We start from the raw sequence: 15,000 nt of genomic DNA, 5'->3' as shown, positions 1-15,000 counted from the left end.
ACTTCCGCAAAGACAGCTCTAACGAGGATATATATAGTTGCTTTGAGGGTGAGTAAATTCAGAATGATATTGAAATATTCAGTCATAGGTTAGAACGTGCGCTTGGAAATACTGCCCCTCTTTGCAGAAGGTCAACGAACAGCATTTAGTCGTAAAGGGGTTAGGCCGAATTCGAACCTGCAGTATTGTGTTTCAAATCATAACTTTACTTTTCATTTTGAAAAAAAATCAATTCAAGACAGCCAATTAACAGGGTGAGTAAAGAGAACGCCTGATAAATAGCTGTAAAACTCATTGTTGATTCAAGAGTCAAAGTGGAAACTAAAGCAATACGAAAAGTATCATTTGCACAAAAGCTACAGCTGCAGATTACATCAGAAACCAAGAAAAAACACTTGATACTCATACACCGTTACTTATATAAAATGCGCCTTGACAACCTTGAACAAAGACGACTGATTAGTAGAGGTGTCGTTTTGTCCATTTCACTGGAGAGGACGAAAAATCGCGTGATAAAATTTAATTGTTCACCATATCACCAGACTACTATATAATTCGTCTCCGATTCCTCTTAGAGAAGAAACCAAGCGGAGCACTTGAATTAAACATTTCAGTTGCCCAAGGTCGCTTATTAAATGAAACAAGCGTCTGTAGTTAACAGATGACATCAACACCACGTGTGGGCGAACTAGCAAAGGTCCATATACGTAGACGGCCTTGCTAATGCATACCGTGGATTGGATTTAAAAAGCCATGCGTAGCACTATCTTCAAATTGTTATGTGTATTATACTGAACAGAAGACTATGTATTAAAAAAAGAACCCATGGCTCATTACCACGAGATTAATTGAAATTGTCGACTACTGACATGGTTGTAAGAAAGCACGGAAATTGCGATGAGTGACTACTCCTACACTCCTACAAACCTTGCTTCTGAAACCAGTAATCGATTTTATTTGGCTAAAAGCTTTCTGCTGGGACATTGTGTCGCAGTATTGGCGCAAAACTGTGCGTGATGATTCAAACTTTGTTTACTATTACACGCAATAGGCTTGAATCCGGCTTAAGTGTCCCTGAATTGAAGTGTAGCCTTAAGTTTACTGGTCCCGGCAAAACCGGATGCATACCTGACGAGAAATAGAAGACTATATGATCAAAAATAGATTATAAACTGATACAGTAGTCGTTAAGAAATATAAAAATAAGGCTGCCAGACAAATTGTTTGCCATAGTCTATTCTAGTCCCGCAGTCAATAAACACTAACGAGGCTAAGCTGACAGCGAAAATAACTCCGACCAACGCTGAGTGAGTTGTTTTTCGGCTGTGACACTATAGCCTGGGGCGTTATGTTCACCTTCACTGGAGTACATATTTTTAAACACTCTAGAAGTCGGGTGTATGCGAACAGCATGATTAAGCATATATTGTCAGTGTTGAGCGAAAAAAGGGATTGAGAACAAGTTATTTTGTTTTCTTCAGTCGCTCTGGATATCAATTTTATTCTTCTGCTAGGCTTTGACCACTTCCACAAAAATTCAAAAACGTAAACTTGCGGTTACGGACATATATTTTTATTAAATTTTCGTCCTCGGAAATTGCGTTTTTAGCTTTCTGATTTGTTCACTCAATCTCGGTTATCAGCTCATATACCACAAGACCTCATATGGAAACTCATTGTCAAGTGTTGCCAAGGCTGAAAGATTTGTGCGGGAAGCGAAATTTCCTGGGACACAACTTCTGACACCTTCAGAATTTGATAAAATTTAATAAAACAATTATTCCATTCGCACTTGTTGGATACGAGACTGATTATAGCCAAGCATGTGTCACCTTGCTTCAGTTTTTGTTTTGATTATGCACCTATCAATGTTAAGCCCCCTGGGAGGGGGGGTCGGGAATGGGGTAGAGATTTTGACAATTTCATTTAAAATAATTCAAATTCCCCACCCCTGGGACAAATTAATTGGTCAAAATGTCCACCCAGCGACAAGTGAAGGTGGTAAAATGTCCTTTGTATGATCCAAATCGCTAGCCTGGGGACGTCACATATGATCAAAATCCCTACCCTGGGGACAGACCTCACGATTAAACACCCGTGGTTAGCCCGACCCACCCTCCCTGGGGCTTAACATTGATAGGTGCATTATAGCCAACTCGGCACTGCTCACCTCGTTGCCTATTTCAGGCACGGCGGAGCCAATCACAACAAAAGTAGATCATGAATGAACCAATCACAAGGCAATTTACGTGGTTTTTTTTTTTTTCATTTCCTCTTCTCCGTAGAACATAGCGAGGCCGTTACCCTTGAAATCGCAAAAGTACTGACTTCAACACTCAAATAAAAACGGGGCTGGACAATCTGCGAGCCAGCGAGCCATGCGAATTTTGCATTTAAGTCTAAGTACCCATTTAAAACCGAGCGCTGATAAACAGTTATTAAGTCTAAGGACCCATTTTATGGTTAGCTTTCAATGATTGTTGACTCGCATGTTGACTCGCATGGCTTGCGGATGACTTGCACTTTGTCGTCACTCAATAAAAAACACTCTACGTAGTAAAATGCAAGTGAAATCATAGACGTAAGACGAAAGAAAATTAAGGAGACAGACTCTCTGTCATTTTCTCTTGCGTAAGAGAATTAAATTTGGTTACAAGAGGCGACATAATCGCGCTGAACGTGATGCATCAAAGTTAGTACCTTTCTTTTCCGTAGTTGCAAAACAACCACTTGAAATGACCATGAAAGAAACCAAGTTAAGGTTTTGACGAAAGCCACAGTCGCTCGCTGTTTATCTTTTCCACAGAATGTTCGTATCAATTCAACTATAGAAAAATTATCCGCATATATTTAAACAAAGTTGCAAAACAACCACTTGAAATGACCATGAAAGAAACCAAGTTAAGGTTTTGACGAAAGCCACAGTCGTTCGCTGTTTATCTTTTCCACAGAATGTTCGTATCAATTCAACTATAGAAAAATTATCCGCATATATTTAAACAAAGTGAAGAACGAATACTATCGCGCAATACCATTATGGTTGCGCCAAGTTACAAGAGGTATTTTGGTTAGCAATGCCTCAGTCCCTTATCCTAGCCTTACGATAAGGATTCTTCACTTGAATCACTTTCCGTGTAATATGCTTGAGTTAATCAGGATTTCCAGCTGACTTCGTGGAGGACGAAATCTTGAACATGAGTTTGGATCATTTTCGCATGTGGCTACCTTTCCGATATGAATAAATGAGCTATACTGTACACTCTGAACGGGTTGGAATGTTAACTTTCCGAATTAAATTTGGTGCACGAAATTAGATGCATGCCCCAATTTGGACGCGTCCCTTTGAGTTAAGGCATTTGCAACCTATTTCTAAAAAGAAGGTAACTGTGAAAAAGCAAAGAAAAGGAACTTAATTTAAGTGTCTGGTTGTTATAGCGGTGGAGCGCTAATTGGGGACACTGTAATTAACGCAAATCAAGTAATCCACGCGCGTTTTTAAGCACCGCCTAATTAATAAGATACGCGATAATTTTTAGATTTATCATTATGTATTGTATATTATATATTTATTTTAGTATATTGTGCATTATATATTGTATTGTATATTGTATTTATTTAGGATACTGTCTTTGAAATGCCCCAGTGGAGAAAGTTAATAAAGTATGTAAGTCAAATGTTGGTTTTTGAGGAGAGGGGAAAACCGGAGTACCCGAAGAAAAACCTCAGGGTGCAGAGTAGAGAACCAACAAACTCAACCCACAAATGACGCCGAGTCTGGGAATGGAACCCGGGCCACATCATTGGTGGGAAGCGAGTACTCTCACCACTGCGCCGTCCCTGCACTGTCACTAGGGAGCTTACGAAATGACGACGCCTATGGCAACGACGACGCTACAAAACAATAGGTTTAGTGAGCAAAAACAATGGCTCTGCACGTGCGTTTTACATTTTGGTACATTTCTTTGTCGCCATCTCCTAAATGACGACGTGAAATGACCAAATTCAAGGTTCTGTGGAAGACGTTAGCACATGACGAGGAATTTTCAGTTCTCTCTCTACGCTTCCAACCCACTCACACCAGTTTAATTCCTCGACAGTTACTACAATTTTTTAACGCGAAACGACATGAAATAGTTTCGTAGTGATATGAATAACGCGAACTTGTATTTTTAAATAAACGGTCCTCGTAGCCGTCTTCGTCCTCGTTTCGTAAGCTCCCTACTGTGAGAGTTAATCCCGTTTTAAACGACGCATTTGACAGGTGCCGACACTAATGCAAATGAGAAAAATCTATTGTTTTCGCTCATTTGCTTAGATTCGGCACATGCAAAATGCGACGTTTAAAACGGGCCTTAGCAATACATATATTAAAGTAAATCCCTGCTGTACAGTTTCTCTCAGTTTACTTGAGAGCTGGCCGGTTTGGGGGACACTTTGCCGTCACGATGTCGTTGATTGTCTGTATTCCCAGACGCGAGAGATGTTGAAGTTGGGGAACAGAGCAAGACCGAGAAAGGGAACATTGAGTTTGTGACGCTTATCAAGGTCGTCGTGCATCTAATTAAGTTCATCTCTGCCAGAACACGGTTCTTTGCATCCTATACACTGAATGACACACTGAATAATTTCTACATCTACATTTCCAGCACTCGATCGGCAAAGTGCTTTTTTCACTTAAAGCTGTTTCTGCTTAGGTGGTTTCATACACCAGAAGCCTTTTTAGAGACATCACCGCCAAGCCGGTGTCACAGCGTTTTGTGTTCCCCCGTGTTATATGTTCCCCCAAACATTCGGCACTAGTGCTGTGTGTTTCCCCTTCCCTCCCCATAGAAAATTTCAGTGCACAGTGTTCCCTTCAAACCTGCCGACTTAAGAATACATCAAAACAAAGAGAAATGTGAAAAAAAAAGGAAAGTAATCACGCCATAGTGATAAATATGATAACAGAATATGAAGTCCCCGGTGTTGTGGCTGTCCTGTTCTCTCCAGTGGCCGGTGTCACAGCGTTTTGTGTTCCCCCGTGTTATCTGTTCCCCCAAACACTGTGCACTAGTGCTGTGTGTTTCCCCTTCCCTCCCCGTAGAACATTTCAGTGCTGGTATTTTTTACAGGCCACAGGTCATTGTTTTATTAAAACAGAAAGTATCGTAAACATGCATAAAAAGCTAACCTTAGGCCTAATTATGCGTAAACAAAAGTTTATAGGCCTAAGGTTTAGCTTTAATGAATGTTTAGGATACTTTCTGTATTCATCCCCTCCTCTTCTCGTATACCGTGTGGGTTCTTTAATGTCCCACAGTGAATTTATGAACATAGAAGATATTTAACGATGAAATGATATATGAAAAGGATCATATACGAACTGCGGATATGAAATCATATATGATCCATTTAATATATCATTTCATCGTTGATTCATTTCTCACGGGAACATTAGAACCCACAAATGACCAGCTCCCAACGCCCGTGCTTCATAGCCCAGTTGGTTAGAGCGTCGCACCGGTATCGCGAGGTCACGAGTTCAAACCCCGTTGAAGTCCTGAATTTTTCAGGCTTCTTTACGCAATTGCAAAAAGCAAGGATCATAGCCCCACTTGATAGAAGATATTTCTTAGACGAAGCCTAGGGTTAAGAAGACTTGAAATTGAAAATTTACGAAGGGAGCACTTTCTCTTCAATTATTTTAAGATCCTGGGTATTGATTAAGCCGGTGCTCGAACCCTCGAACTCTCGCGTGACCACCCGACACTCAATCAACTGAGCCCGGCGGTGCACGGTGCAGTCACGCAAAATAAACTATTTTCTTATTGAATGTACATCGTGGTAAGTGTAATAAAAATGTTTTCTTTTCCATAGGTGAGGATCAGCTAGCATGGCGGCTTGGGTTTTCGATACAGTGAACTTTTTCAACAAGAATAAACTGAACAGAATAGACTAATAATGGCAGAAAAACGCTCCTCAGATGTAAAACGCAAACTTAGTAGACATGTTGCAAGTGAGTGATCGTAACGTTTATGAACATTTTTTTTTTAATGAAGGTCAAAAATAATTTCGTAGTCCCCTTTGGTTTAAAAAAATTATGCACTGATGAACTATGGTGCTTGTGCCTCTTTTTTCGTTTTCTCGATTACAAACATTTGCTAATTTTGCATACTGAGTAAAGTCCAACTTGACAATTCTCGTCCAAAGAGTCCGTACGCTTTTACTATGGTCGGCAACACGAGCACGAAATCGGGTCACAGCCAAAAAAGACGCGCAGTCGCGATAGTGGTGTTAACGACCGTTTTTGCTTCAAATCCGTGTCATTCTTGTTGCTGACCAAAAGAAACACGGACGCCGGGGACGAGATTTTGTGCATGACTCATGCGCACTTAGACCTGAGAGTGAAGTCAATTATATATGAGGGTCGTGAAGGAGGGGGGGGGGGGGGGGGTCCTAATCCCATTTACACGCAAATTCTTTTTTTCAAATCCCCGTTAAAGTCCCCACAATCCCAGCCTGTGTTGCTCACATTGAAATCCCATTCCCATTTTTCTATTGTTTTTGTTTCATGAAACCCAGTCCCAGTGCACAAAATCCCATTTCCCAACTTCTAAAAAAGGCAAATCCCAGCTCTCGTTTTACCCCTTCACGACCCTCATATATGGATGATAACTGTGAGATGCTATCGTCATTATCAAGAGCCAGACGTGCGGAGCGATCGGTCAGCTGATTCGCATATTTCCTCCCTGCTGTGCTTCATGGATTGATTTCTATTTATTAAAAAATGCGGCGCCCTGCCGACTAAGCCATTCATTTAAAACACAATCTTGCCGAATCATTTTCTGTCATTAGTGGTTAACAAAAATTTGACGTTACTTCCTGTTTGAAAGAGCATGTCATTGTTAAGTATGTTCCCATTGATATACTTGGTCAGCACGATACAGATCACTGAATACTCAAACATTTTGTTCTTATTCGTGTGTAATTAGCAGTACGCGAGGTGCGGGTGATAGGTGGGTGGGGGGAGTTTACAATTGGACACTAGCCTCTTCACTCCCACCGCGAAGATAGAGCCTGTGTCTTCCTTTGCTGTAACCACTCTCAAAGTCTGCAGTGGGCATGACTGGAGGACTCTCTCGTCCCCAGAGGCCGCGATTCTTTCGGTCAGCACCAAGAATAACGACCTCTGGCAACCTCTGGCCGGTTCAGAAATACGCGCAGTCTCTGTGGGGGTCTATTTTGGTAACCGTTGACAGCTACCAATTGTTTAAAATTTCTGAGATTGCGCAAAAGAACCGGAAGTCCGTGATTCCTGGACTTACTGGTTCGGAACCAGCCAGAGGTAAGAGTTCGTTATTCTTAGTGCTGACAGAAAGAATTGCGGCCTCTGGGGACATAACCTGATTCTCAGACGTCCGAGGTCGTTCGCGGCCACTTCGCTTTCCCTCTCTCCCTAAATGGCCGCGAACGACCTCGGACGTCTGAGAATCAGGCTACACTGTGAGCTGAAAGTGCTACTTGCGGAAATACGTCATTCCCACAGAAATGCGACCTCCGGAACTACAAACAAACTTCCAATGGAAAGAAATTTGTCCAAGTTACGACAGAACTCCGTTTTGAATTAAATTTTAAATTATATACGGCTTGGTTAATTTTTTTTTCAAGATAGCGCACAATCCTTTTTCCTCGGTTTTAATGAATGCAGCGGAATAGTGTCAATATTCAACAAAACAAATGATATTGGACCTCTTTAAATTTATTTTTAAAAAGTGGTGATCTGTCTGCCCTTCATTTGTAACCATTGTTTTGCGGTTAAAGCCAACACAGAAGAAAGCAAATTTCTCTTAAATGATGTCACCAAGCCGAAGGCGTGCAAAACGGTGAAATATTTGTACTTCAAAGCCGATTTATTTCAAGTTCTACAGTTTTAAATATAGTTCAATACAAAGCGAGTGCAAGATAACTTGTTCCCCCGCTCTAGGTTGTTATAGCGCGTACTTTTGTATGTATGTTGCCATAAAACAACGTTATTTATTTTACGAATTAGGTTCGTGGTCTTCGGAGACCGTTTTAAAACTCGATATGATGTTTGTTTCATTTCTTTGACAGCTCTTTTTACACAAAACGAGTTTTCTCTTTTTTTGTTCCCGTGAGAAACTTCGCCTCGGAAACAGGTGAGACGAGGCAGAGATTCTCATCTATTTGCTGACTTCATTGTGGTTCGGCCAATCGGGTGAAATCTTTGCCTCTCGAGCTTACAAAAGGCCCACATGTTGGTAAAAGTTGATGAATATGGACATTCCCTGTGGACCGAGTTGATTTGGCGGCCGGTCGCGTGCGCCTTTTGTTCGATTGCAGCTATTTGTAAATAACTTCCATATATGGCGTGCGTTAATTTTCTCACGGGCCTTGAATTGCTACAAAAGTTCCCACGCTCATTCAGCCAATTCATCAACCAACTTCCACTTTACATTGTTGCCGATATATTGAACCACAAAGCTCTTCGTCCGCTGCCAACGGATAACCTTCGTGTACTTGCACAAACACCAAGTTTTTGCTGCGAAGCTGACAAGTTTTGGAATCGATTTAGAGAGATTTTATTTACAATCGATTTTTTGGATGCTTGACAAACTGAAGCGACTATCTAAAGGAAGTGAAAACACGTTTCCAAAACCTATGAAGTCAGCGGAGTGTTAGATTTGCGGCCAGTAGTTTCGTGAACAAAACGGAAACCTTCAAAACACGTTAAGTCATCGCTGCCAGACGTTCACGGCGATATCGCTTACCAAGTTGACGAAACGACTACAGTTGAAATATTATGCCCCCTACAGTTTTGTGGATGCGAGATTTCTCTATGGTTTGACTGTTTTGCGTTCAGCTTTTTCAAAGGATACTTCCTTCGATCAAAGCCTTAAATATTGACGGACACGACACTTGGAAAAATGTCCGATCCCCACGGACATAGGGCGATTTTTGCCAGCGACAGCCATACCCGTGATGGCGCATTGCATTTTCACGGGATGCAGATAACGAGAGATATGGGCCATCGTTACACAGATGTAAAACGTTCTCGTGTTGACAGTGGGACTTTCCCTCAATCGGATGTTTTTCAAGCAAGTGGTATCATTCAGTCCGGAGTGTTTCATTCTCCTGCAGTAACCTCAACAATCGCGGCAAGTTTACCCACACAATCGGAAATCACGTATTCAAGTAAGTCGATTTAGGTCCAATCTTTCATCTCAGTTTCTCGTCCGTTTTCTCAAGGCCTACTGTTATATTCTCTTTTTCATTCTGTCGACGAATGTTGGCCCATTTCCGTTGTTTGAATCTTAATTTTGTCAGCTGAAATTGTTGTGCCTGCCCATCATTTTTGTCACGTCTCTTGTCATTTTTGCAACGAGGACGTCCAGTTCGCTCGCCTTGGAGATGCAGTAGCACGTTTGTACAATTTTGTCGAGCCTCACGGGTGAAAATATCATTGTCAGTTCAATTTTAGCCTCCATTTACCGGTAAAGTTTTTCATTGACCGTGTGAGGATTGAATGCTTCACTGCGAATCACTCTAAGCAAATTTTTTGCGTCGACCTATTACCATTCCAAAAATCTGGAACGCGTTCGTCTTCGCTCACTTTTCGAAGGTAAATGTGTAGCAAGAACATTGTTGTTTGTTCCGAAGGTAATTACAAACGAAATACAGATTAATGGTGCCTTTCTTTTCTATTTGTCATAGGTTAATTCTTTTCACGATTAAACAATTTTTTCTGCCATTCTTAAAGTTAAGAGTTTATAGTACACTTGCTAATTAAGTTTTTATGCATTTGATTTTAATGCCATGTTCACCAATTAGAAGCAAAGTTTGAGCACTATTGACAATGTATACCAACGATGGAAGGTTACATGTTTATGTGGAAAAAATTAGTGCAGGGGTTGCCCGCGAAAATCTTAACATATGCATATAAATATATCACACCACATATTTCCCAGAAATCATCCATCACCATCGTAAAAAATGGCATTGTTCGGCCTCAGTGCAATCTAATACAAGAGAGTTGGAGATTATCTAAGTCCAAAAATTGTGAAGAAAGCCAGAAAGAAATTGGCTGTTTTTATACTAGAGTTGCATAATTCATCAGGACAGATTATGCATGTTATTTATCCCCTCTAGTGTAAAGAGGGGACGGACTATGTATATGGGTTATCGAGGTCAAGATGGGTGGATATCAGCCAAGTTCTTTTTTTGCATTCGTCGCGGTCCATGAACACACTAAAAAAGAACAAGGCCGATATCCATCCATCTTGAAAGAAAAAGCTTTGTCAACAAAGGATTTATTACATGGGATAAAACACCAAAAAAATGGGGTGCTTACCATTTAGCCAAATAATCCGGATGGAATGATTATTTCATAAAGGTAAGCGATTTTCCGAATTTATTGACCAACCGGATGAGAATTGCACGTACCATTTACTACCTGAAGTTCCATCCCATATAATTACTCGATCTTGTGAGAAAGGGCCTGGAAAGTGAACGATTCTTGCAAATGGGAAGGGAATTTCCCAAATTCCGTTCTGAACAGAAGAGTGGACTCCCTCTGGAGGTTGTCCACAATTTCCGAAAAATTTATTTTCCATTTGACCTCAAACCAAATTTCGGGAATTTTTGGGTAAATGGTAAGCACCCATGATCTTTGATGTTGCGAGACCAAGCGTGATATCCCAAGTGGGCAGTATAGCTCCATTCTGCCCGCTCACAGAGCTAGTGATATAATGAAAGATGCATAACCTGTTTGGGATGAACTTGAGCATGCTTTTTCAACCCATTTGTTAAATTCGTCTAGTATGAAGACAGGCACAAGACAGGCCTTCTGATATTAATTCTGATATATTCTATTGGTGCTACACAAACATGCTCTTATATACACACCACTGAAATGACACAGTTGCCTTCTCTTAGACCGGCCTTCTGATATTACGCGATGGTGCGATTTCGCACAATCTACCTCAAATCGCATCCGATCGCACAATTCACGAAAAATCGCATAATTCACAAAAGGGCGCACAAAATTCATAAAATTAAACATAAAGCAACACGTTTCTTACAAATTCCTGCATAAATACGCCATTTTTAAGATGATTTATCTTGGAAAAAGGCTAAAAAGCCTTTGTCACCTTCGATTTCGTAAACATTCGAAGTTCAAGGCTTTATTTTTTATGTCGGGGACCTGGTACGAGTCTCCTTCTATTGGTGCAACACAAACATGCCATTATATAAACACCACTGAAATGACACAGTTGCCTTCTCTTGTAGAAGAGATTTGTGAAAAATAAGCGAAGTTGTAAGTTTTTCGGCAAAATGTAGTTTCTTTCGTTGAAAACTGATAAAAACTTACTCATGGATAAGTTTGTTGTGAAAACGCTCGCTTTTTCTTCGACGAAGAAGGAAGTTCCCACATTCCGCCCGATCTGACAGCTCACAATCGTGCAAGAAAGTACCTCACGTACGCTCCACGTGGACGATGGACTGATGTTTTTCTCGAATGAAGGGGGAGTTTCTAAAGAAACTGTGGTGCTGCGTCGGTGGGGAAGTAGTATACAAAAATTTGGTTTTATCAACGGAGTTGATAATGTAAATTGGCCACCGTACAGTGATTCTAAAAGCTGACGTTTCGAGCGTTAGCCCTTCGTCAGAGCGAATCGAGGGATTATGGGTTAAGTGTAGTTTTTATAGTAGAGTAGGAGCTACGCTATTGGTGGTAACATGGCAACGTGAAAAATAGGAATATATTAGTTAAATGAAAAGCGTTCGTTAATACCGTGAGGATTAAGGGTGCCGATTTGAAAGATGAATTTTTGTTCCAGATTCTTGCGGCTTTCCGTCGTACCTAAATGTAGGGAAAGGCCGCAGATAGCCATGTGTTTTTGGAGTAAAGGGTAGTTTCTAAAGAAACTGTGGTGCTGCGTCGGTGGGGAAGTAGTATACAAAAATTTGGTTTATCAACGGAGTTGATAATGTAAATTGACCACCGTACAGAGATTCTAAAAGCTGAATCTCTGTACGGTGGTCAATTTACATTATCAACTCCGTTGATAAACCAAATTTTTGTTTTTTGGAGTCAGGGCTCGACATTGCGACTCACTGGTCGCCAATGCGACCAAAAATCAAGCGTTGGCGACTAGATTTTTAGAGCTAGTCGCCAGTGGGCGACTAACCTTCACCTTTTTCCTTCATCCTTTTAACCTCAAAGGCAAATCAACCGTAGTTTTGGATAAAATGCACGATTTATGCGCACAGAAATAACAAAACAAACCCACGACTCTTCTGGCTCTTCGATCTACATGTTTCATAATCGAGCGCCATGTTTGATTCAGCAGCTGGTATTGCGGGCGCACTAAACAACACGTGCAATCATTGAAGCGTGAAGTTCACAACGAAGCCTTGGCTTTTTAGCACTGAAAATATGGAAAACTGGTGATTGTTTATGTTCAGGTTCGTCTATTTATGTAAGCTATAGACTCGATGTTACATGGAAACTTAACAAAAGCGGAGGAAGCACAGGAAACGTGACAAAAGCTGCTTTCACATTGATTACTTGCCTCGTAATGCGTAATGATATGTTTTACGAGCCCTGGCTTCCTTTTAAGTTTTAGTATCTCAGTCTTAGAAGCTTACGTGTACCTAAACTTAGGACTATGAAGAAGATTGCATGTGTACATTATCATCAGAAAAATGAAGAAAAAAATATCAGTGAAAAAAATGGCGACTAAAAGTTAAGATCTGGTGACCAAAATTTTTGGATCAGTCGCCAATTGGCGCCTTACTAAAAATGTTAATTTCGAGCCCTGGGAGTGGTTAGGCAGATTAAAATGGCAAGCGATTGGCTTGGATGCATCCTTGTCATTCTTATCAACATCGTGAAGGTGTTCACGGAATCGGTCACCTAGTCGTCTACCTGTCTCACCAATGTATAATTTATTGCATAACGTGCAGGTTATGCAATAAATGACATTTGCGGAGGTACATGTGAAACGATCGGTGATCTTAACAGATCGCTTAGGTCCCGATATCTTGCTAGTGTTAACAATGAAAAGACAAGTTTTGCATCGTGAGCGCGCGCATTTGAAAGTGCCGGGTTGCTCGTTAGTTTTGAGCGCGCCTCTAACTAAAAAGTTGCCTACGTTTTTGTCGCGTTTGAATGAAATAAGTGGAGGTTGCGAAAAGATTCTACTAGTCTCGGGATCATTTTGGAGTAATTTAAAATTACTAAGAATGATGCTTTTGACTGCGTGATTATGAGGATGGAAAGTGAGGGTGAATGGAATTCTGTCTTTCTTATCTTTTTGTGACGTTTGTAGTGATGACTGTCGATCAAATTGTTGGGCGCGATGATGGCTCATTTGTAGCTAGTTAGACAGGATTATTACGCCGATCGTCAAATCTTTGCCATCATACCTTAAAGACAGTACACACGCACTACAAATTTTCCGCGATTTCAATTTCTCCGGCCAAGACAAACTTATTTTCACCATGGACATTACATCTCTAGACACAGTCATTCCTAATAGCGAAGGTCTTCAAGCACTTAAACACTTTTTCGATCAACGCACTGTCAAAGAACCTAGCTCGGAAACGCTCCTCCGCCTTGCCGAACTAGTTTTAACGCTTAACTGTTTTTCATTCGCCGGCAACTATTACAAACAAATTAATGGTGTAGCGATGGGCACAAGAATGGGACCTAGCTATGCCAATCTTTTTGTAGGATATGTTGAACACCAATTCTTTAATCAGTACAACGGCCCCAAACCTGAACTCTACGGCCGTTACATCGACGACTACATCGACGCTATTTCATCCAGCAGAGAAGAACTCGATCAGTTTATAACCTCCGTCAACTTTTTTCATCCGGCTCTTAAATATACCTGGGAAACTTCATTGGCTTTTCTAGATATCAAAGTTTCTATTAGAGGCAATGTGCTATGTACTAGTGTGCACTACAAACCTACTGATTCACACAGTTATTTGTTGTATTCATCGTCACATCCATCACATGTCTTGAACCCCATTTCTTAGACTTCGACGTATATGTAGTGATGACTCCGATTTTTCCAGCAAATCAGAGGAGATGTGCCAGTTGTTTGAAAAACGTGGCTATCCCGTCTCTGTGGTCAAAGCAGGCCATCATCGCGCCCAACAATTTGATCGACAGTCATTACTACAAACGTCACAAAAAGATAAGAATTCCATTCACCCTCACTTTCCATCCTCATAATCACGCAGTCAAAAGCATCATTCTTAGTAATTTTAAATTACTCCAAAATGATCCCGAGACTAGTAGAATCTTTTCACAAGCTCCACTTATTTCATTCAAACGCGACAAAAACGTAGGCAACTTTTTAGTTAGAGGCGTGCTCAAAACTAACAAGCAACCCGGCACTTTAAAATGCGCGCGCTCACGATGCAAAACTTGTCTTTTCATTGTTAACACTAGCAAGATATCGGGACCTAAGCGATCTGTTAAGATCATCGATCGTTTTACATGTACCTCCGCAAATGTCATTTATTGCATAACCTGCACGTTATGCAATAAATTATACATTGGTGAGACGACTAGGTGACCGATTCCGCGAACACCTTCGTGATGTTGAGAAGAATGACAAGGATGCATTCAAGCCAGTCGCTCGCCATTTTAATCTGCCTAACCACTCCGAAAAACACATGGCTATCTGCGGCCTTTCCCTACATCTAGGTACGACGGAAAGCCGCAAGAATCTGGAACAAAAATTAATCTTTCAAATCGGCACCCTTAATCCTCACGGTATTAACGAACGCTTTTCATTTAACTAATATATTCCTATTTTTCACGTTGCCATGTTACCACCAATAGCGTACATGTAGCTCCTACTCTACTATAAAAACTACACGTAACCCATAATCCCTCGATTCGCTCTGACGAAGGGCTAACGCTCGAAACATCAGCTTTTAGAATCTCTGTACGGTGGCCAATTTACATTATCAACTCCGTTG

At 40.9% G+C, this 15,000-nt stretch overlaps 1 protein-coding gene across 3 annotated transcripts in view; it reads left to right on the top strand.

The window, feature by feature from the left end:
• The window catches only part of LOC138021576 (recombining binding protein suppressor of hairless-like), a 39,242-nt gene that overhangs the window by 109 nt on the left and 24,133 nt on the right, over positions 1–15,000 (top strand). For 2 of the 3 annotated variants that reach the window (XM_068868478.1, XM_068868479.1), the window contains exons 1-2: positions 1–48; positions 5,857–5,995. The exon at positions 1–48 is cut by the window's left edge. In XM_068868478.1, the coding sequence (XP_068724579.1) occupies positions 5,941–5,995 (55 nt within the window). In that variant the 5' untranslated portion in view covers positions 1–48; positions 5,857–5,940. Of the gene's footprint in view, positions 49–5,856; positions 5,996–9,548; positions 9,620–15,000 lie in introns of those variants that run through there. The other variant, XM_068868480.1, reaches the window with a different exon arrangement.

Source organism: Montipora capricornis, chromosome 10, assembly GCF_036669925.1.
Source record: "Montipora capricornis isolate CH-2021 chromosome 10, ASM3666992v2, whole genome shotgun sequence".
Classification (NCBI taxonomy): Eukaryota; Metazoa; Cnidaria; class Anthozoa; order Scleractinia; family Acroporidae; genus Montipora; species Montipora capricornis.
This window is presented reverse-complemented; position numbering and strand designations above follow the sequence as displayed.